The 24,770-nt window shown below is 42.2% G+C and overlaps 1 protein-coding gene across 1 annotated transcript in view; it reads right to left on the bottom strand.

The window, feature by feature from the left end:
• Positions 1 to 24,446, bottom strand: part of Pdss2 (decaprenyl diphosphate synthase subunit 2) — a 250,710-nt gene extending 226,264 nt beyond the window's left edge. Inside the window, exon 1 of the mRNA XM_057761660.1 lies at positions 23,877 to 24,446. Within this exon, the coding sequence (XP_057617643.1) occupies positions 23,877 to 24,172 (296 nt within the window). The 5' untranslated portion in view covers positions 24,173 to 24,446. The remainder of the gene's footprint in view (positions 1 to 23,876) is intronic.
• Positions 24,447 to 24,770: the final 324 nt, after the last annotated feature.

Below are 24,770 nucleotides of genomic sequence, written 5' to 3'. Positions count from 1 at the left end.
GGTCAGGTTTCTCCAGTAAAGACATGGTTTCTTCATGTGCATTCCTTCCTCAGGTAAACTACTTGGAGTGTCAGTTTAATAATAAAATACTGCTTCGTTCAGTGTGAGCATTTGGAACAGGATCCACCTGTGTTTATGGCATTTTTAAAATGTGTTTTTGTTCTCTGATCCTAATGAAGATAATTTACAATATGCTGAAACCACCAAAAGGTTTCTGGGGCTTCCTGAGATAAAGGTCTCTGGGTTTTTTTACTCAGAATTAGCATAATAGTAACGCTGCTCTTCCTAGCTTTCACACTTGGTTTTCTAATTAGAGGGAAGACAGAGGCCACTGCTACCCATGGTCCATCTAGCTAAACAGTCTTCAAGCAGCTTAACATACTTTTTCCCCTAGGCCATTGATTTAGCTAGCCCACAGTGATGGATCCTGAACATCTGAGCCATGTGGTTAGACTCCCTTAGCAATTACTAATAATCATGATTCCTTCCGATCCAATATCATTAAGTTTTCGCATGCATACATCTAGTTTCCTCAAGAATATGCTAAGTTGTGGTGGTTTGAATAAAAATGGTCCCCACAGGGGGTGGCACTGTTAGGAGGTGTGGCCTTATTAGAGAAAGTATGTCACTGGTGTAGGGCTTTGAGGTCTCAGATGCTCAAGCCAGGTCCAATATGGCATTCTTGTCCTGCTGCCTGCCGATCCAGATATGGAACTCCCGGCTTCTTCTCCAGCACCATGTCTGCCTGCACACCACCATGCTTCCCACCATGACACCAATGGACTAAACCTCAAGATTATAAGCCAGCTCCAATTAAGTGTTTTCCTTTATAAGAGTTGTCATGGTTATGGTATCTCTTCACAGCAATAAAAACCCTGAGATAGTTATCTCTGAGAAACTTTTTCTACTTCAAACATCCCCTGGCTAAACAGCCAAGAGGTCACTAGACTTTTGCTGACTTGTGACATAGCATATTTTTCAGTTCCATTCTTTGACACTGGTATTATTTGCAGAGCTTAGCTATTACCTTTCTACTTATCCTGCCTCACAAAAAGAAAACTACAAAGGAAAGGGAATAAATGCAGGACCTTTGAAGCACATGCTTCCTATCTGAATAAAAGAGAATTAAATGAATTTATACCACACATCTTTCAAAATAAAACCATTACTTAACAAGAAAGTAGCTGCTTTACTAGAGTATAACTAGAAAAGCCAAGGGAGAGATGCCTGTGGGCTAATGGGTTACATGTCACTCTCAAGGCACATCAACAACCCCAAATCGTCCCCACCTGTGTATGCATGATGAGCGAGTTTGTATGAATACATTTAAAAAAATCAATGATATGAATCCTATCTATCCAAACTTTTTTTTTTCACTGCCAGAAAAAGTTTTCTGATTAAGGACCCAGACTTTTAATAGTTGTTTAAGTAACTCCAGATGTTGTGTTTAGGGTTCTGTTTAAGCAGTAGGAACATGGAGGGGAAAAAAACAAAAGAACCCTCCCTATTAGAAATGTTTGCCATCTGTCTTAAATGAGTCTATTCTTGTAGTATTACTGGGAAGTTCCAGAAAATGACAACCCAGGTAAGATGCCAAAATTTAAGGATTTCCATTGCATTGTTACTTTAAAATATGATCTGTGGTTAGCATACAATCAAAATTATTTTACAAATCACAACCACATGAAACAATTGTAATGAATTGACCAATAGTATGAAGCAGTATTCAGAAACAGCTGTTTCTGATAAGAGAGTAAATTTTGGAATGACAAATCCTACATATCTGTGGAGGTTGTGCACCTGTTGATTAGAATTTGTTCTCCAATTATAACTAAATCTCCAATGTTCTAAAACTAATGTATTTTCATGCTATATACTGAATATAATCATATTTTTCTGAAACATTCAGAGTGTTGACTGGTACGTTGTACAGACGCAGACAAATTTTTACATTTACCTTTGCTTCTATCTTCAAGGTGCATGCCTACTGCCTGGAAGATTTCAAAATAAAACTATGCAACTGCACCTTGTAGCAATCCATTCTTAACAAGTACTATGATCAGGCAAAGTTCCCCACCTAATTTTAATTAACCCTGCTAGAATTTAATTGCATTTTCTCTTGGTTTGTTTCCAGGAAGTGTTGATCCTATCTTTAACCCATGAAGTGTATGTAAGAGGGAACAACACAATCTAATTAAAGTAATGACTAAGGCAAAGGGCAGGAAAGAGGTAAGAACCTCCAGTTAGGAAAAGTTTTATTCCACCCACTTCAATTCTGGGTGTACTTACTGAGGGTTTTCTGTACTGATTATAGGTGGGGCAATGGGAATACAAAGAAGAAATCACCCATTTCAAGTTCACATTCTTGGAAACACTTATTCTCAATAATGTTTATTTTATGCATATGTGTGTATGCCTGAGTGTATGTATGTGCAAGCAGAATCGCCTGGAGCTGGAATTATAGATGGTTGTGAGCTGCCATGTGAGCGCTGGGAAGTGAACCCTGGACCTCTACAAAAGCAGTAGGTGCTCTGAAACACAGAATCATCTCTCTAGCCTAGGAGACACTTTTTCTTTCTTTTTCTTTTTCTTTTTGGAGCAATGGATATTATATTTTAAGAACACAATTGAAGAATCATGTCCTAGGCCCAAGTCTGCACACTCCTCTGCAACTGGAGCTGTGTTGGCAGAACCTTTCATCTGGCCTTACTGTTTACTGTGATCCTTGCATTATCTTCAGAATAAAGACACACCCATCTTTTCTTCAGAATGACTTCTATTGTTGAGTTACACTGCTGGGTGGACCTTTCTCTTAGTTCTGATTTGCCTTCCTTAACTGTGATCATCACTGTGTTGCCCACACCAGCAGCAAGAAGTCTGCCCACCCATTCCTGGGTTCCTTTCACAGAAACAACACAAAAATTTTGGCTCCTATGCTTTCAGCACAGTTGGTCATAGCTCCTACCAGATGATCCAGGGAAATCCAGAATTTCATTCTGGAAGTCCTACAGCATCCTCACTTCAACATCTTGAACACACAGAAAGACAAGAACACTTAAATTCATAATCCAAAATATAGGGAGCAGCTCAAAAGCTGAGCAAAGTGGCACACCCCTTTAGTCAGTTGGCACAGGCAGGTGGAGCTCTATGACTTCCAGGCCACCCTGGTCTACAGAGTGAGTTCTATGCCAGCTAGGACTATACAGAGATCCTGTCCCAAAAAAATTAAAAAATAAAAAAAAAGAGAAACAGCAGCTCAAATGGTTATCTGAAGGACATTTACTAGACTAGTGGAAACAGCCACCTCTTGAGACAACAGATGGAGGCCACAAGGGAGTGCAAGTCACTGATGTCACAGCTGCTAATTTCTGAGAAGATAGAGGGGATAAGCAATTTGACCTGGAGCAACCAGACACTGCTAAGGAAAGCGGGAACACTTGTGTTCCACCATGTGGCTAAGCAGAGCTTCCGAAATGGGAATGTAGGTTTATTTCTTGCTACTCCAGCTTAAGGTAGAAACTGGAAAGTGGCAGATAAAGATAGGCAGGAAGAAAGCTCTGCAGCAGTCTACCTGTATCCTGCAAAACACGGGTGCTCCTGAAGTCTACCTGTGTCCTCCAGAACACGGGTGCTCCTGAAGTCTACCCTGTGTCCTCCAGAACACGGGTTCTCCTAAAGTCTACCTGTGTCCTCCAGAACACGGGTGCTCCTGAAGTCTACCTGTGTCCTCCAGAACATGGATGCTCCTGAAGTCTACCCTGTATCCTCCAGAACACGGGGTGCTCTTGAAACCTACCCTGTGTCCTCCAGAACACGGGTGCTCCTGAAGTCTACCTGTGTCCTCCAGAACACGGGTGCTCCTGAAGTCTACCTGTGTCCTCCAGAACACGGGTGCTCCTGAAACCTACCCTGTGTCCTCCAGAACACGGGTGCTCCTGAAACCTACCCTGTGTCCTCCAGAACACGGGTGCTCCTGAAACCTACCCTGTGTCCTCCAGTACACGGGTGCTCCTGAAGTCTACCCTGTGTCCTCCAGAACACGGGTGTTCCTGAAGTCTACCTGTGTCCTCCAGAACATGGATGCTCCTGAAGTCTACCCTGTATCCTCCAGAACACGGGGTGCTCTTGAAACCTACCCTGTGTCCTCCAGAACACGGGTGCTCCTGAAGTCTACCTGTGTCCTCCAGAACACGGGTGCTCCTGAAGTCTACCTGTGTCCTCCAGAACACGGGTGCTCCTGAAACCTACCCTGTGTCCTCCAGAACACGGGTGCTCCTGAAACCTACCCTGTGTCCTCCAGAACACGGGTGCTCCTGAAACCTACCCTGTGTCCTCCAGTACACGGGTGCTCCTGAAGTCTACCCTGTGTCCTCCAGAACACGGGTGTTCCTGAAGTCTACCTGTGTCCTCCAGAACACGGGTGCTCCTGAAGTCTTTAATGGAGCTCCATGCACGGAACAGAAAACCAACTATCTGTAGGAAACTTTGCTAAATGGACACTGGTACAACTCTGATCTGACAGCCACTTAAAGAGACAGGCACATCGTTTTTAATCCAACAACAAATACTCCTTCTCCTAAATATTGAGATTCTAGGTATCCACATGGCTCCAGTAGCAGCAATGGCACCTGAGCAAACAGCAGCTAATATGCCAAGAAAAAAGAATATGCCAAATTCAGAAAGAAAGCACCATGAGATGTACTCCTCGCCTCCCATGGCAACACCTTACTTACCACCCCAACCTAGAGTTTACAAACTCTAAAGTGCATTATGTTCACTGGTGCTGGGGTTAAAATGGTTCTCAAAAGGAATTGCGAGCCTCATTCTAGTCAGCATCCTTACTCTCCTCAGCTTCCTGATTCGTTAGTAAATCCCACTTTATTCGAAGTTTATTGATGGACTACTAATTTGTTTCAGAAAGGATGGCTATTTCCTAGTCTCTAGTTAGGAAGGAGAAAAGGAACTATGTTGTGGCCTACTGCTTTAATTTTTCTTTCAAGGTAGTTTTAGCAGTCCTCAGTATAGGAATTATTATTTCCAATTGCTGATGAGAAAACTGAAGCTCTGAGTGGCTAGCTTGTCTACACAGGCAGTAAGTAACCTAAGTCGATCCTAAGCTCTTCAATCCCAAATCAGATCTGCCTACTTCAAACTATGCTCTTCCCAGTACAGTTTTAACTGCCACTGTTTCTAATACTTGTCATGATCTCATTTCCACCTCATATTTATACAACACAGCATACCTCTCAGATAATTTTAATCTATAATATTTCTTTGATATCCTAACTATCCTTCAAGGGAAGGTGTTAGAGGATTATGACTAGCCTGAGACCATTAGAAATCATTAGACACAAATAATAGCTAACAATGGCAGCTGTATTGGTTAAACACATAAGCAAAACTTTTATAATATGTTATAATATGAGCCTATTTACAATCCTGTGAGACCAGAATAAATATCATCCTTTCTGCAAGTGAGGAAACAGGCACAAAGAACTCTGCACATCACAGAATTAAAAAATAGCAGTATTAAAATTTAAATTTTAGTAGGTGTACAAGCCCATGTTCCTATGTACAACATTATATAGAACTGCCCCCCAAATTGCAGTGTTCTTTGTAGATAGTATACATTTGCTATAATTAAGTTAAACTAAAATTTGAATTTCAAGTATAAATTAAAGTCAGGATTCATTCCCAACTCGGTGCTGAATAAATAGGGCAGAAGGAGCAAACAGGTGGCAAGATAATATCTAGCAGGAATTTCTCTAGGTAATAGACACAGACAGCCAGAAACCTAATTCGGGAGAAATTAAACCATTAAGGTCTTTGGGACAAAAGACAATATAACAAAGATATCATTATTCTAGCAAACATTCACAAACAAATATATAGAAAATTTATTTGCTGAAACAGTAAAACCATGAAAGATGAAACAGCTTCATTCGCAGTGTGCCCCCTAGGCTGACTAGGCATAATGTTAAGAATTTGTAAAGTTAGATTAAAGACTAGGTCTAGGACTACCAACTTTCATGCACTCACTTAAGAGTCATAAAACCATGTCATGAATACTCTGTTGTCATGTAGTCATCCCTAAAAAAGGTGAGAAAAAAAGAATACATAAAATGATTTATATCTATATACAGAATTTGTTCTGGGAAACTAAACAGCATTCCTTTTGAACATATAACAGCATAAAACAGCCCAGGCCAAGGGTTCCTGGAGCTGCAAGCTCCTTCAGGGCATCTTTAGGAGTTAGCACCTTGATATCAGAAGATATCAAGGCCCAAATAAAGAACCATAAGACAACAGTCTTATTCAACGGCCACTTGTTTATATGGTGGTACAGATCAGACTAGCAACTTATGGAAGGATCACCTGGACTTCCACCATTGAAAAAAATGGCCACGAAATGGAGCATTGCCATGGAGTGTTACACAGCAGGTTCCTCCCAATCCATCTTAGAAGAAATCTCATTAGGACACAAGGGTCGTAGAGACTGGTGAAAGAAGTTCCTGAATCTGACAGATTCACTAGACAGCCTCCCTCTCCAAGCATACGGAAGTCGTAAGGACTGCTGAGATTCTCAGACCAGCCTGGAAAGGACTCTCCAACTTGTTGAGTCGCCTTTGGTCTACACAGTATGCTACAGGTTCGAGGCTTTTGTGAGCCAGCATTTATGCTGTAGTGGCTTTGGGGATCCAACTATTTTTGAGTCATTTCTGCTCCTCTAAGTAATCCCTCACCCATATTCCTGTAAGTAACCCTAATAAACTAACTGACTCACCAGTTGGGCTCTGGTGGTACCCTCAAGTGGTTTGTCATCAGTTCCTTATCTGGGGTAAGTAGATTTCTGTTCACATCTCCCCAGAAATACCAGCACACCGCAGGGAATGATACCTCTAGGTGCAATGGCACTGTTTATGTGTAAGTCCTCTGTCACAATTCCTAAGTTTCTAACTGGGACACTGTCTTACTACCTTACACACCCTGGGATAAAGTAGCTAACAAAAGCAATTTAAGGACAGAACAAACGGGTTATTTTGCTCACAAGTCAAGGCCACACCCAGCATGGTAGGGAAACGGGGTGGCGGGAGCTTGAGGTAGCTGGTCACATGACATTCACAGTCCAGAAGGAGAGTGGTGGATACACGTGCTCAGTTCACATTCTCCTTGTTTAGTTCAGGACCCCGGACCACAGTAATGGTGCTGCTCATGCCTAACCACAGGCTAGATCACAGGCTAACCCACTCTAAATAATCTCTCACAGGTGTGTCCAGAGGTCTGTGTTTTAGGTGATTCTAGGTGCTGTCAGATGGTCAACTAGTGATGTTGGAGGGTCTTCTGTTTTGTATTGATTTCATTGGTTAATAAAGAAACTGTCTTGGCCATTTGATAGGCCAGCCCTTAGGTGGGTGGAGTAGACAGAACAGAATGCTGGGAAGAAGGAAAGTTAGGCAGATGCCATGCCTCTCTTCTCCAGGTCAGACGCAATGGAGCCAGCCGCCAGGTCAGACATGCTGAATCTTTCCCAGTAAGCCACCACCTTGTGGTGCTACACAGATTATTAGAAATGGGTTAGTCAAGATGTGAGAATTAGCCAGTAAGAGGCTAAAACTAATGGGCCAGGCAGTGTTTAAATGAATATAATTTGTGTGTTGTTATTTTGGGTAAAGCTAGCCCGTGGCTGGGAGCTGGGAGGCGGAAGCGGTCTGCAGCTCCTTCTACAAACTAGCATGAGGCACTGCAGACATCATCTAGGCAGAAAGCAGATTTCCAGGGAAGATCTGCCCTGCGGTGACATTTTGTTTGTGCTCTAAGACATAAAGCTTGTCTGGAGATCAGAGTGCAGAGCTAGCCACTAGTAAATCAGAGAGGCCAGGCAGTGGTGGTGCACACCTTTAATCCTAGCACCTGGGAGGAGGAAAGAGGAAATGATATAGCAGGGCTGAGACAGGAGCGTAGCCCCTTTCTGGCTGAGAAGTTGCTGAGGTAAGAGGTGGCTGCGGTTTGCCCCTTTGTCTCTCTGATCTTTCAGCATTTATCTCGATATCTGACTCTGAGTTTTACTAGTAAGACCAATAAAATTCATGCTACACTGCCCTACCTCTCCTTAGTTCTCAAGCAGTGATGGGGAACCTCAGAATACAGCAGTCCTAACCCTGACATCTTTTTTTTTAATTTAGAAATTTTTTATTGATTTTTATTGAGCTCTACATTTTCCTCTGCTCCCCTCCCATTCAACCCTCTCCCATGATCCCCATGCTCCCAATTTACTCAGGAGAGCTTGTCTTTTTCTACTTCCCATGTAGATTAGATCCATGTATGTCTCTCTTAGTGTCCTCATTGTTGTCTAAGTTCTCTGGGATTGTGATCTGTAGGCTGGTTTTCTTTGCTTTATGTTTAAAACCACTTATGAGTGAGTACACATGACAGCTGTCTTTCTGTAACCCTGACATCTTGAATCATGACTTAACTAATAATGCGAGGGAGCCTAAGAAAGATGTGGACAGAACGGAGTAAGAAATGGCCTGACGTTAGAGAGGAAAGTCAACAAAGCAGAAGATTCAAAATGACATTCTCATTCCAAGAACAAATTTGATTTGGTGATATTTAACTATCTGACAGAAATCATGTCACAAATTCCTTATAATTATTATTATAAACACTCTCAAGACTATGTTCATACAAATTACCAATGTCTGGCAAATTCAAAATGTTAGAGTATAACACACTATTCATTAGACCTATCTCTTCACTCACAATACTGGAAATAAAACCATTCAATTTGCTTTAAGAAAAAAATCTTTGAAGCCAATGAAAGAACATTCCAAAGAGATTCTGGAAGAATAATACTGTTTAAAGCTATTTTAAGTGTTTGTTAGAATGAAGTTTCAGCACATGAAAACAGAAAAACAGAGAGTCTGTGAAAGCCCAGGTGAGCCACAGAGGAAGCAAAGCCAGCTTCACTGCAGAAGGACGCCTCGCTTCTAGAGCCTGGGTCACGTGCGTGATCTCGGAAAGGCTAACACCCAGGACGCACTCTGGAAAGCCCCTCCAGGACCTGTTTGTAGAAGAGCATTCAGTCAACCTTTCCTGACGTCACAAGCACGGGTGAGTATTTGCTGGAGCGAACGAGCTGCTAAGATGTTTTGTTTTTTCCTTGCTTGCTTTGAGACAGGTCTCACATGGTACACTAGTCTTTTAAATTTTATTTTTTACTTATTTATTTATTTTGATTTTTCAAGACAGGGTTTCTCTGTGTAACAGCCCTGTCTGTTCTGGAATTTGCTTTGTATACTAGGCTGGCCTAAATTCACTGAGATCCACCCGCTTCTGCCTTCTGAGTGCTGGGATTAAAGCTGTGAACCACCACTGCCTGACAGTATACCCTGGTCTTGAACTCTTTGTACATTTGAGGATAATCTTGAACTTCTGATCGTCCTGTCTCCACGTCCCGAGTGCTGGGATTACCAGGAGTGCCATCACCACATCTGGCTGCAGGTGGTACTGGTATGGACCCTGACAAATCCCAGGGCTTTGTCCATGCTAGACAAGCACTCCACTGAGCGACATCTCTTCTGAGGTGATGGAGAAGACTCTGACTCCTATGGAACAGAACAAAGCAATCTCATACCTCAGTAACAATGGAGACCAACTGTTAATATAGCAGCAATGATCAGGATCAGAAAAATGTCTGAATTCTAATTTGTTAAACTCTAAACAAAGAATTAATGTAAGGATTATAGTACTTCAAGCGACAGGCAGCCTACTAAGATTGGTTTTGATTTAAATAACTAAAGCAACTCAAATCCAATGAACTTATCTGAGATATGAGAGAATCAAAAACTCTCACCCAAACCCAAGACCCCTGAAGAAGTTCCTAGACTGAAGGAGAGGCTGTATATTTTGGAATGTGTTTTCCCAAATAAAAGAAAGAAAGAAATAATAGTAATCTGTTGGGAACACAGCACATAGGTCCTTGTGCCCAAAGACCTCCATAGAAACCAGGAAAGTTAACACACAGGACTGTCCTCTCAAAGGAATGGACATAAAACCTGTTCTATCCAGAAAGCTGGGAACTAGAGGTGATCTGTTGGGCCAGACCATATCAAGCTCCTACAAATCAGGACCAGGTGGCTAATGGCTGAAAGGACCTCTATCTATCCACGTGACTGAGACCAGGCCAGATCCTTCCTTAGGCCCTTAAGCTAGTACAGTAGCTTATCTCCAGACCCCATCTTCGTGGAAGAAATGATAAGTTCCCTGAGTTGAGTTTCAGTGTAAGTATGCTTCCTTGGGCACTGGTGATCTGCATTACACCCAGGAAACTTTTTCCAAATTATACTGGGTTTAAATATGCTGGCAAAAACTACCTGCATCAGACTCTCTAGAAGGTTTGATCCAGGTTGACAAGGTCAACTGGAATCCAGTGAGTTCTCATCTCTTCATGGGTCATTTTCCTGCAGAGACTCCATCAATAATCCACTGGCCCTTAAGGTATTATCATGGGACTGGAGAGATGATGGCTCAGCAGTTAAGAGCACTTACTTTTCTTGCAAAGGACCCAGGTTCAGTGATCAGCACCCACACAGCAGTTCACAACTGTCAGTAACTCCAGTTCCATGGGATCCAACACCCTTCTGGCCTGCACAGCCCCAGCACACACATGTGACACACATACGTGCATATAAAACACTCACAGACATAAAATAAAAATAAGTGATTTCTTTTGAAAGGTATTAGCACAGGGCCAGCTAAATGGCTCTGAGGGTTTAGGTGCTTACCACCAAGTCTAACAGCCTCAGTTCAAACCCTGGGACCCACATGGCAGAAGGAGAAAACCGACTCCCACAAGTAAACAGTCCTCTGGACTCTGCACACACACTGTGACATGTGCATATCCACACTGTGCAAACATAAATCAAGAGAGGGAGAAGCAGAGGGGAATATGATCAAGATACAGTGCAGACATGCATGAAATTGCCAAAGAATACATAAAAATATTCTTTTAAAAACGTTCACAGTGCAGGCCCATTAGCTGGACTAGCAAGGGATGTATGTGAAGCAGGATGCAGGGGGCGTCTTCTGAGTCAGTCTCCTCTCACAGTAGTCAACATGAGAGCCCCATACAGTTATCCTAAATGTCAGACAGTCTAATATACCGTCACAATCCCTGCAGAGGGAAGGACTATTGTATCAAGACACACAAAATGGAAGCTTATCTAACTTTCTTTCCTTATTATCACTGCATTCCACTGTATTTAGAATTTCTAAAGAAAGAGGAAACTATTAAAGGATAAATGTACTAGACCGGGTGGTGGTAGTGCACACCTTTAATTCCAGCACTCAGGAGGTGGAGGCAGACAAATCTCTGTGAGTTCAAGGCCAGCTTGGTCTCCAGAGCTAGTTCCAGGACAGCCAGGGCTGTTATACAGAGAAACCCTGTCTGGAAAACAAAACAAAACAAAAACAAACGAAAAAGGATAAATGCGCTGACAGGCTCTGGGGGTAGCGCCCTATGTGTGTAAAATCCTCCTTTCCCCACTTCCCTGTCAGACAGACAATTTTTTGAATGTTTTGACATAAAATGATGCATGAACCTATGAAAAATCCTCAATGAAAACAGTTTAGCCTCTAAGGTTTTGGAACAAGCCAACATCCATTTTAGCAAGCAGCTGAAGTAACTATTTCCTTCTGAGAAACAGCTTTGGCTTGCTACTGGATTCCAGTGAAAACTGACTAGAACATTAAGAGACCATATAGTCAGAGTGCTCATCATTAGTTATTACTGGATGCATTTAATTCGAAATTCTAGCAGGCCCAAATGGATTCTCAAGGCCCAACTGGGCTGCAAATCAAACCGCTGGCGAAATATCTCATGAGTGTCCTCCTGCTAGGTCCATCTTGCTCTCAATCTGCTCCTACAGCTTCATGAGCTTCCTATGACCACCAAGCTTGAGGGGGATAAAATGGCTCCTGCACACCTCATTCAAGGGGCTTCCAAGAATTAGGTAAGTGGACAAATCTTCCCTATGTGAAGGACAGAAAGTTAGTTAGCTGTGCATACCCTTATTCACTATGATTCTTAAGTAGTCTGGGTTTATTTACATGGCAATTTTGGACATGTCTAATAGGCTGATGCTGAATGGCAAGAACTGAGATGAGGCATGTCTGGACAGTCAGTGACAAGACGGTTTCAAGAAGGGCAATTTGGATAAATCTCTGGACATCTGAAAATATGTGTTCCATGTGACCATAAAACTACCTCACTAGGGGTTCTGGAGAGATGGCTCAGAGGCTAAGAGCACTACCTGCTCTTCCAGAGGCCCTGAGTTCAATTCCTAGCAACTACATGGTGGCTCACAACCATCTGTAATGAGATCTGGTGCCCTCTTCTGGCCTTCAGACATTCAGAATACTACATATACATAATAAACAAACAAATTAAAAAAAAAACAAAAAACAACTACCTCACTAGAAAAGAAAGAATGGCTATTCTCAAGACCTGGTCAATTCAGCCCTTCATTAAGCGGCAGTTCTGATGACCGGAAGGCTAACCATGTCCTCAGGAACAGGGATGTCTTTCCACCAAGGCTAACTGCTAAGTATCCCCAAAGTGTAAAGTCCTCCATATGAGCTATTTACTCAGAAGGAGCAGTCTGGTGACTCCTCACAATAGAGATGTTAGCAATTTGTCACATTCCTCAGAAGAGACATTGATTGTGCTTGTATGTGATTTCCTATCACACTGCTACCAATGCAATGGCCTGTGGACTTACTTGTGTGCTCACAAGACATCCAACTCAACAGTACCTTAGATGAATGATTAGCTGGGTTCCTGTGTTCTTTAACACACTCTCCCCATCTTCCAAAAGTAACCGGCTCACGTTATGGTAAAACAGCCCATGACCGCATGGGCCAGGCTCCCAGAGGGAACTGCCCTGTTGGAGAGTTGGGCTACTGTTGTGGAATGCAGTTTATGAGCTGAATTAGCACTGGACACAGCACTTCTCACAACCACCACTAATGATTTCTCTAGATTTTGTTTTCTCTAAGACTAATAAAGGTTCTGTGTCCAGAGAAAAAGTGCTTCTGCTAAGAGAATCAATAATGCTACTTTGAACTAGAAGCTAAGATTGCTATCTGGTTCATCATGGCAGAAAAAAAGTAAGGGAGACTTAGAGTTATCAAGAAGGTGTATGTGTATGTAAATATATATGCATATATAATTATAAATTATAATATTTAGTTATATAAAACACACACACACACACACACACACACACACCCATATATGTTACAGTTGAATCCAGAATGAGCACAGAGCAATTTGTCTTTAGGAGAGATGTGTATTCTGCATTTATGACTCTCCTGTCCTGCTGCTTTATAATTTCTACATACAGACAACTGGGCTAGGCCATAAAAGATTAAACCCTCCATGATGAGGGTAAGAATCAACCCACCAAGCAAAGAATTCTAACTAGGAATACTACTTTTGGGTATATATCCAAAGGATGCTCAATCGTCTCACAAGGACATGTGCTCAACTATGTTCATAGCAGCATTCTTTGTCATAGCCAGAACCTGGAAACAACCTAAATGCCCCTTGACTGAAGAGTGGATAAGGAAAATGTGGTACATTTACACAATGGAGTATTACACAGCAGAGAAAAAAAATGACACCTTGAAATTTGCAGGCAAATGGATGGAGCTAGAAAACATCATATTGAGTGAGGTAACCCAGACCCAGAAAGACAATTATCATATGTACTCACTCATAACATGAAGCAAAGAAAACCAGCCTACAAATCACAATCCCAGAGAACCTGGACAACGATGAGGACACTAAGAGAGACAAACATGGATCTAATCTACATGGGAAGTAGTAAAAAACAAGATCTCCTGAGTAAATTGGGAGCATGGGGACCATGGGAGAGGGTTGAAGGGGAGGAGAGAGGCAAGGAGGGGAGAAGAGAAAATGTATAGCTCAATAACACACACACACACACATATAATTAATATCCCTTTTAGTACACTTAGTGTAGCCCATATGTACATGGGTGTGAGGTAGCCACTGGGGCATAAGCAATCTACCAGCTGTAGCAGACCTGGCAAAAACGAAGCTCTTCCCAAAAGACATTTGTGTCTCTCAATCTATCAGACTTGAAGCAAAGGACCTCAAAGAAAAGGGAATTTCCCCAGGAATCTCATGCTAGGAGAAGGAAAAGGCTCCAGCCAAAGGGAAAAAGATTTCACACAGTTCTAAGAGACTGTCAGGCCGTCTTACAGGATGAGGCTGAAGTGCAGATAATGATAGGTCGGTGGTGTCCAGGACTATACCATAACATGGACTACATAGAAGTACATATCCTTGCCCTCTATTTAAGCTGAAATCTCACTCCAGGACTCTGAAGAAGGGGTTGGGGCTTGGGTGAACATTACATTTCCCTGTTTCCCATTGGCTACATTGAATAAATATTCCCCCTTTCTACTTAAAAAAAAAAAAAAGAGAACGTAGCTAGCTGAGGTCATAGCCATTTGAAACGATAACCCAAGATCCTCACTTGGTGCATAGTTAGCTACAATCCAGTATTACTGTTTAAAATTCAAACTAACAGTATCAGCAGTAAGAAATATTTTTCTTTTTCATGTAGAAGCAGGCTGGAAGAGGTCATACAGAACTATATGAAAATGGCACGCATGTTCCCTACTATCCAGTCCAGGATTCACTAGATGTGGCACTCAAAACTTACTTCCAGGGCCCCTGCTCCATCAGCAGCCGGTGAGAGAAGGAGCGAGTAGGAGAGAGCCCCCCACCTCCTTGACTATTTCTACCAAGTTTTCTTTATCCTTTTCTTTATTTTGCCAAAAGTTAATCACATGGCCACTCCTAGCAACAAGGAAGGTCAGAAAATACAGCCCCTCAGCTGGGAAGCACTGCTGTCCTCAATAAAGTCTGGTGGGAAGACAAAGTCAAAGTTGAAACAGCAACTGTTAGCCGTTGCTTTTGTGTCAAGGCTTCTTGGTATTCCCTTGTCCTGCTCTGTTCTCTACCTAGATGGGCACAATGTTAGTTGGTCAACTTACTATTTAACCCACAATTTAAACAACAAGCAAGCTAAGTCACAGTATAATTAAAAGGTCAGCTACCAATCAGAGGTTCTAAGCTTGACGGTAGGTTACCTTTCTGAAGAAACGCCATGGAGGACTAATTGCATCAGTTTGGGGGGGCATTCTTTAAACTATCTGTACAATAAAAAAGTAGGGGTACAGTAAATTCAGGCAAAGGGCATGCTACATTTTGTCTTGCAACATTTCATTTCTTCTTTGGGGATATTTCTTTCTCTTACTCTATGAAACATATCAGTTTATCAACCAACTGACCAAAAAGTGGCCAAGACTTATGCAGGGCTGATCACAATACACACTGCTAGCACACAGGAGAACTCATATGGATCAGGTTTATGATGCAAGAAAGGTCAGACTGCCTCCCATGGACTCTGAAGCTAGAGGATCCATCCAAGGATTAATCCAGCCAGAGGCAACACTTCTGACCCCGTGCTGCCCATAGACATTGGTTATTTTTGCTTCTGGCTTCGCTACCACATCCTCATCCCCATTTGAGGTTTCAAGGCCCGATTAGCTCCTCCTTGTCAAGTCATCCCAAATCAATTTGTTTATAATTAAAATATCTTGACACAATCCTATGTACTATCCTTGAGAGACTAGAAACCCTGAGCTTTCAGTCCTACCCGGTGAGCACTCCCAGCTCTGGCTCTGGTGTCCACCTTCCTTATCGGTACCTGATCCATGTCTGATTGCGTTTTAAACATCCGGTCATGCCACGAACACTTTACTAAGGACACAAATTTTTCTCTGTGATCTCCAAACATCCTCCCCTGCAAATAGCCCCTGCTAACCCCAGAAACAGCTACTCAGCTTACTTCATATTTGTTCTCTATAATCATCAAGTTCTCTCAGTCCCACTTCATGAAAGTACTTTGAACCCATTCTTTCCACTTCATTTCCAGAGCTACTGCCTAAATTCATTCCCCACCTCACCCTTTGGTCCCCAACAACATCTCAATGTCAGGAACCTAAGACTTCTCAGTTCATCATCCCTGAGCTCAGAACCATTTGCCTTTCTTGTACTGTCATCATTTAATTTTTAAATGTTTTAATCATAACATGTACGAAATATTTTATTGCACTGACAGTTTTATATGTCTTTTATTTAACTAGAAATCTTGGTAAGGAGTAGGCCAATGTGACTGACTTGGTATCTGGTGGGTTTTAAAGTCTCTATGATAAGCACAGAACCTGGCCATTAGGGGACACATTGAACTAGCAGCTAAGAAAGAAATTAATGAACCATCTTCTTCTAGGTCTCCCTGCACCCAGCTTATCTTTTCTACAATTTATGATCTCCACAGCTGCTTAAGCCAGCTTTTTAAAGTCTGCATCTGGTCAGAGATCTCTTACTGACAGTGGGATAAGATTTTATCTTCTTTTATTTTATTTATGTTGAGTTTTTGAGACAGGGTTTCTCTGTGTAACGGCTGGCCTCGAACTCACAGAGATCCATCTGCCTCTGTCTCCCAAGTACTGGGATTAAAGGTACACACTGTCAACACTCAGCTAAGATTATATCTTCTTAATGAAATATAAAGATTACCCCCAAATCTGGCCTCAACTTCTCCTTTATCTCTTAAATCAACTTTATTTGGTTCACAAACATTTCACTAACATTAGCCAAAATCTAAAGACGGTCTCAATGTTCATGTGCAACATATAGGTAAATAAACTGCTTTGTGTCGGTGCAGTAGACAAGCCTGTCCTGAATGGTTTCCTGTCAATCTGACAAGAGGTACCTCAACTGATAAAATGCTTCCATCATATTACCTGTAGACAAGTCTGTGGAGTATTTTCTTGATTAATAACTATGTTGGAGAACCCAGACCACTGTAAGCAGTATCATGTCTGTGCAGGTGGTCCTAAATTATATAAGAAGCAGGCTGAGCCAGATGTGGTGGCTCAGGCTTTAATCCTCAGGAGGCAGCGGCAGGCAGATCTCCATTAGTTCAAGCTGGCTATACACAGACACCCTATCTCAAAAAATTAGAAAGGAAGACACAAGCAAGCAAACAGGCTGAGCAAGCCATGAGGAGCAACCTAGTAAACAGCACCCCTCCATGGCTTTTGCTTTAGGTTCCTGCCTTGAGTTCCTGCTCTGACTTCCCTTCATGATGGGCTGTAACTTGCAAGCTGAAATAAACCCGTTGCTCCCCAAGTTGCTTTTGGTTATGGTGTTTTATCATAGCAACAGAAACCTATCTAAGAGAAGTTACAAACAGGAGTATTTAGCCATAAATGAAATACAGTTGTTGCTTATGCTCTGTCCGGTTTTCTGGTCATCTGCAGCAGAGGAGCAAGTCTACAGTCCATCACTACTTACTGCATCATGGAGCAGACACTTGTGGCCTCTTCTTTTGCTTCATCCCATTCCATATTTACCCTCTATCACTACAAATTTTTCTAGATTTTCCAAGCAATTCTTGTGTCTATATTTTCCTGCTTCAGTTATTTCCTTCTCATCCAACACAAGCCAATTTTCAGGTCACTTTGCCTTTAGAAATCTTCAGTTTCACCAGAAAGACAGTTTTCTGCTTGTCTGTTCGGCACACTAGTCACACATGCTACATCTCTCTCAAGGCACTCTGAAGCTGGGCTTGTGTTCCCGCTGAAACAGATTTCCAATAGCAATGACAGCTGCTACCATTTGGAGATCAGCTATGTGCCAGGCACTGTTCTAAATACTTGATCTACAGTAACTCATTTACTCCCATGAAACCCTGACTTAAGTGCCACTCTTACCCAGGCCAGGGCTCAGGGAGCTACAGTAAACTCCCTGACAGCGCATAGTTCAGGGAGGTGGGGGGAGCAGGGTGCAAAGCCAGGCCAAGTAGGGAGCTCCTGCTCACTGCACCTCTCATGAATTCCTGGATGGCAACAACTGCGTCTTATTCATGTTTGTACACCCCATGCCCAGAGAACCTCAAATATTTGTGGAATGAATTAAAATTTATAATTTTCTCCTAGTCATCCAAGAAAAGTTCTTTGTAAGTAATAAAGGTTTTTAGTCAGTAATTACAGAACTGAATCTAGAAAAGGTCTTTCATAAACATGGAAGACTAAAATTAAATTTCTAATAACAAACTGAAAGAATGCTAAAGAATTTCACCATATTAAAAAAACAAAAAGAAATAAAACAAAACAAACAAATTAAAAAAAAAAAAACCTAATGGGTTCTCTAGACAGCCACGTAACTAAAGTGGAGGGGAACAAGCTGTCTTTTCTAAGGAATCAATGACCCCTAAGAGACTACAGCTATACTTCTCTCCTATAATAGCATACTAATGAATCCCACCATTCTGAATCTATTAGAGAGCAGAGTGTTCTGAAGACAAAAGCAAGAAGGCAAAGTATTTAAACAGATTTTTAATCCTAAAAGCCCAATCTGTCCAGAATAATCCAAGAAAATAAAGCCACATCACTCAAAGAAGCCAGCGCGTTTACACAACACTTTGAGCAGTCCCACAGCAAGAGGCATCCGTGCCATCTTTTAAATCACCAACTACTGCCCACTAGATCTCAGAAGCATCCAGGCTATTGCTAGTCGATAGTTGCTCCAGTTTGTTTGGTCTTTTTTTCACCGTGATAAACACGATGGCCAAAACCAATTTGGGAATAACAGGGTTAGTTTCCTTTTATACTCCAGGTAACAGTTAATCAATCACCGAAACCCAGCACTCAGGAGGCAGAAGGAAGTGGATCTCTGAGAGTTTGAGGCCAGCCTGCTCTACAAGGACAGGCTCCAAAGCTACAGAGAAACCCTGTCTCAAAAAAAAAAAAACCAAAAAACAAACAAACAAACAAACAAAAAGACCATGAAGGCATGCTGTTTACTGGCTTACTTACAAGTTAGTTGCTAGCTAGCTTGCTTGCTTTTCTCCTTCTTTTTCTTCTTGTTTGTGTTTTGAGTCAGAGTCTCACTATGTAGTCTTGGCCATCTTGGAACTCACTAAGTAGACCAGGCTGGCCTTGAACTCAAAGAGATCTGCCTACCTCTGCCTCCTGAGTGCTGGGATTAAAGGCACTCCGGAATAGCGCTGAGTTGTCTATAGTGTACTGGCATGAATCATCACGCCACATGAATCATCAATCAAGTCATGACCACAGGCTAATCTGATCAAGGCAACTCTGAAATAGAGGATCTCTGTCTCAGTGATTCCAGGTTGTGCCAAATTGGCAATAAAAACTAACTAGTACAGTAGTATGTCAAGGAAACTTACAAAAGCTAAAAATACTTAAATATAAATGATCCACGCAGAAATATAAATGATTGAAGTATTTATTATGCACAAGTGGGTACTTCATTGAATTATACATGGCACAAGTTGTATTGGCAGGAAGGGACAGGTTGACTCACTATGGTTACCTTTAGTTTTTCCTACACTAATAATCTACCTGGACTTTCCTATAGACCACTGTCCAGCTTGGATAGGTCCACAGCCCCTCATCCAAAGACCCTTGTTTTAGTCACTGTTCTACTGCTGTGAAGAAACAGCATGATCATGGCAACTCTTATAAAAGAAATGAGTTAACTTGCTTGCTTACAGTTTCAGAGGTTTCATCTACTACCATCGTGGTGGGAAGCATGGCAAGAACAAAACAGCACTCACAGCACTGGGGCAAGAGCTTAGAGCTACATCCGGATCTATAGGCCTGGCATGAGCTTTGGAAACCTCAAAGCCCACCCCCAATGACACACTTCCTCCAAAAGAGCCACACCTCCTAATCCTTCTCAAATAATGCCACTCTCTGATGACTAAGTATTCAATTATCTGAGCCTATGGGGGCCATATTCAAACCACCACACCTCTGAAACAAGTATCTTCAGAATGTAACTCTCTTTTGAATTTAGGAAGGTGCTTTAATTCTATACTCCAGCAAGACTAAGCAGATCTGTATCCAAACATTAATATTTTTGCAACAAAATGAATATTCACATTCACTGGGATGAATAAAAGGTATATCAATAAAAGTCTCATATCCATTAAGATCAGGTTATGAGTCTGAAAAATACATTATTTTCTGAGCTTTTACAGTTTTTTGTTTAGTTTTATTTTCTTGGTTTTTCAAGGCAGGGTTTCACTGTGTAACAGTCCTGGCTGTCCTGGAACTCACTCTGTAGACTAGGCTGGCCTCAAACTCACAGAGATCCACCTGCCTCTGTCTCCTGAGGGCTGGAATTAAGGGTGTGAGCCACCAACATCCGACTACTTTTCAGATTTTTAAATTGTGGCAGAAGAACCATATTCATTGCACCACTGCATTCGAATTTTTTCACTGAGAAGGGCTTTCTTACAAACTAAATACAGGTCCAACAGAAGTTTTCAGACAGTTTAGGACTGGCAATGCCATTGGAAATCATCTTGGGAAACACCTTACTTCACTGTTAGTGAATGAAAAGCCAGAAAAGTGAAATGAGTTGCTGGTGTCATATGCTGTGTACCTACAGAACTGCAATTAGAAACACAAGTCTATGGTCTCCCCTTCTCTTCTCCTCCCTCCTAGTCCCACCCCACCCTCACTACGCCTTGATGTATCTCTAAGTTTATTTTTTAAATACTGAAATAATTATAGACAACAAGTTGCAAAAATAGGATAGAGTTTTCTGTACCTTGGACACAGCTTCACTCAACAGTGACAAAATTGTTACTGTATTATACTGGTAGCATAATACAACTACCCTAAACCAACTTTATTCTGTTTTCGTTTTCAGCAGCTTCTCAATCTTGTGTTCAGTTTGTGCAGCTTTATTCCTTGCCTAAACTCATGTAGCCACCATCACAAGACTCCAAACTGGCCCATCAGCGTGATCCAGTTCTTCATCATTTTATTCCTCCCCACTCCCAACAATGTCACCTAACTAGAAACACTTATCTGTTCACCATATCTACAGTTTAGGCATTTAAAAAAAAATAATCTAAATGCTAGTTTGGCTTCTATTGCTGCGATAAAACACTGACAAAAGACAACTTACTGAGTAATGATGTATTTGGCTTACATTCCCCAGTCGTAGTCCACTGAGGGAAGCCAAGGCAGGAGCCTGGAGGCAGGAGCTGATGCAGATTATGGATGTCTACTGTTCATTAGCTTGCTCCCACTGGCTTGTTCAGCCTTCTTTCTTATACAATCCAGAACCACCTGCCCAGGGTGTAGGATCACCCAGTGAGCTGGGCCCTCTCACATCAATCATTAATCAGGAAGATATGCCAAGTCTTGCCTACAAGCCAATCTAATAGGAGCATTTTCTCAATTGAGGTTTCTTCCCAGATGACTCCAGCTTGTGTCAAATTGGCCAAAATAATAATAATAATATTTTAAAAAGCCACATTGTATTAATGGAATTATGCATAATATAAACTTGTGGAACTCAGTTCTAAAAAAAAAAAAAAAAAAAACTAGTGTTTGAAAGCTGGGTATAGTGGCTTTAATGTCAGCACTCAGGAAGCATAGGCAAGTGTACGGATCACTGAGAGTTCCAGGCCAGCCAGGGTAACAGTGTGAAACCCTGTCTTCAAAAACACCAAATAAATACCCTTTGATGAATGCACAACCTGTCCTCACCAAGTGTCTCTAGTTCAGTAGTGCTAGCATAACTGCTCTTCAGTCTCTACCCTTTTCCTCTTGAGTTTGACTACTTGTGATGCTCATGTAGGCAGAATCACATAGAATGCATGTTTATGGGTTGTTCATTTCATTTAGCATACAGTCTCAAGGTTCAGTTGTTGTAAAATATGCAGTTGTTTTTCCAAGGTTGGTTTACATCCCATTTATGTATAAACTGCATTTCATTGATGCACTCACCACTGATGAACGCGTGAGCTGTTCTACCTTCTGGATATTGTAAACAATGCTATAAACATAAATATATAACTATCTGAGATCGTTTTAAAATCTTTTGGAAATATATTTAGAAGTAGAATGGCTGAGTCACATGGTGACTCCTAAAATAAAAAGTAGTGTTTGTGTTTGGGAAGGCACATATATGTTCAAATAGATGTGCACACATGTGGAGGCAAGAGGTGCACATTGGGTGCCTTCCCTGATCTTGCTCCACCTTATACTCTGAGACACTGCACAGTCTCTCACCGAACTCGCTGAACTCAATTTGTGTCTCAATGAACTCATTAGTGATATAGGCTGGTTGGCCAATGGGATCAAAGGGTTGGCCTGTTTCCATATTGCACCTCAACACTCGGGTTACAAAATCCACTTATACAACTCTTGGTGGCAGCTGTTTGGTGGGTACTTGGAATCTAACCTCAGGTGCTCAAGCTTGCACTGTAGGCAATTAATGGCTCAGACATCTCTGCAGCTCCACCAAATATGGTGCTTTTATAAATTTTATAAATGTACTATAAATAAATACAAATGGTGTAAAATGTATTGTTACATGTATTACAGTTTGGTCAAAGATTCACCAATGAATGACATTGGGTTGGTCCGGTTGGGACTATTCCAAGTACCCATGCTGAAAGTAACTTCCTCTTAATTATCAACACTTTGCCGACAAGACTTTGGTAAACTTACAGCCAACTTTTAACATTATAAACATTCCTGTATAGGTTCTGATATTGACACAATGATTTCTTTGGGATAAATATTCATGAGTTGGATAAATGAAATGTATAATATATATTTAATCTTATAACAAACTGCCATTTTCCAGATTGGTCATACCAATTTACATCCCTATAAGCAATGCGTGCAAAATCTGTTTTTTTATGTCTCTTCTCCAGACTGTGGCATTGCCAGTGCTTATTTCACTCCTTCTCATAAGCACGTGAGATCGTCTCACGGTGACAGAAATCTGCATTTCTCTAAGAGCTAACAGTGTTGAACAATCCCACCTCCCATCTTTACGTCCAACTGTATTGTTTCTTTTTCCACTGCGGAGTTCGAGACAAGGCCTCTTGTTTAGCCCAGATTAGCCAACCAGCAATCCATAGGAATCCCCAGTCTACATCCTCAGTGCTGGGATTACAAGCCTCCAGCCTTTTGACATGGTTGCTGGAGACCATTCCAGGTGGCTGTGCTGACACAGCAAGCGCTGTACCGGCAAAGACATCTTCCCATCTTGCAACTTCTCTTTACGTTTGAAATAAACTACAAATCACGAGGAATGAGTTGTTTTTTAAATGATAAAGTTTTTTTCTGTTTTTAATCCTAAGGGCTGCTCCAGCATCAAGAGGTAAAAGCCTTATGAGGATAATGACTTTTACCTGGATAGCGCTATAACTGGATATTTGTTCAGAGCTGTCTACTTTGTCAGTCTGTCTCTCCCGTCTTAACCTTTCTGTACGTGAACACTTTAATAGTGAGGAAATAAAAATTGATCTATTCAGCTTTTAAAATCTCACATCTTGAGTGTGACTAAATAAACTTGAGTGTCTCTGACATCTTCACAGAAGCATGTGCATCTTTATTAGTTACGCAAAACTGTGAAAAACATCCCCAAGGTTTTCTCTTAAGAAAACCATTTATCCACTGAGCTGAGCCAAATAGAATAATGTTTTTTTAAGAAAGGCACCAAAGAATGTCTAAAAAGATCAAAGGAAAGAAGGGATAAAAAGAACTGGCCAGGCCCAGAGCTACCATGAGTGTTCTACCAGGAAAGAAGAAAAAAGACGACGGGGCACGGGTAATAAAAGAACTAGCCAGCAACAGAGTTAGCATGAGTGTCCTGACCATATCATAACAACAATAAAAAAGGCGCGTGGGTACGGGAGGGTCGGTGGGTCGCTCACCTGGCAGTGGTAAGCAGAGGGTGCTGAGTTCCCACCAGTTTCCGCACCTGCATGGCGATGTTGCTGAGCTCGTCACTCAGCAGGCAGCGCAGGCTCATGAAAGAAGCGGGGTAGCCCACGATCTTTTCTGCCTCTGACACCACCTGGTTCCAATGGGCTGGAGACCTGGAGGAGTGAGCACGCCAGGAGACTACTGAGATGGTGTCGGGGGCCCCGGAGCACCACCACTGGCGACGTGGGGGACCAGCCGCCCCGAGATAACCGGACAGGCGCAACAGCAGCTTCCGAAGGCTCATAGTGTGAATCTGAGAGGGTCAGGGACCTGGGGAAGGTGTCCAGAGATGGCACAGGAAACAAGGGCTGAGGAGGAACTTTCAGATTCTAAAACTCAACGGCGATTCCAGACTCTCGGAGAAATGTGGCTTTCCGGAGTCGTAACCGGAACTAAAGTTTGCTGCTTCTGCAAACCAACCTGGCGGGACCGCAGCCGCAGTCCAAAAACTACACTGGCCACCTGTGGTAAAGCTACTGTCACAGGCTACACGGGGAACACCATATTGGAGGCATGGAATGCGGCCTGCCGCACAGATAGGGGCGGGCTGATGAGCGGCAAAGAGTACGTCTTACTTTACGGCACCACTGGGACCGCCCCAGAGGGGCGGGGCTTCGGTGGTAACCGTGTGGTGCGAGGGAACGGCCGGAAGCTTCTGCCGTGGACTTCAGTGTCCCGCCCGGCGGGGATGCGGTAGGCACTCCAGCCTCCTTTCTGGCCCTGGATCTGGGAGGATTCGGGGTCGCCAGAGCGTTCCTCCCAGCCCGGCGCAGAGTGAAGCTTATGTAAATAAATAGGTCATGATTCGAGCCGGCGTCTGCAGTGAGGTCGTGGGACCGTGG

Source organism: Chionomys nivalis, chromosome 2 (genome assembly GCF_950005125.1).
Source record: "Chionomys nivalis chromosome 2, mChiNiv1.1, whole genome shotgun sequence".
Classification (NCBI taxonomy): Eukaryota; Metazoa; Chordata; class Mammalia; order Rodentia; family Cricetidae; genus Chionomys; species Chionomys nivalis.
Note: the sequence above shows the minus strand (reverse complement) of the source record. Positions and strands in the feature narration are given on the sequence as shown.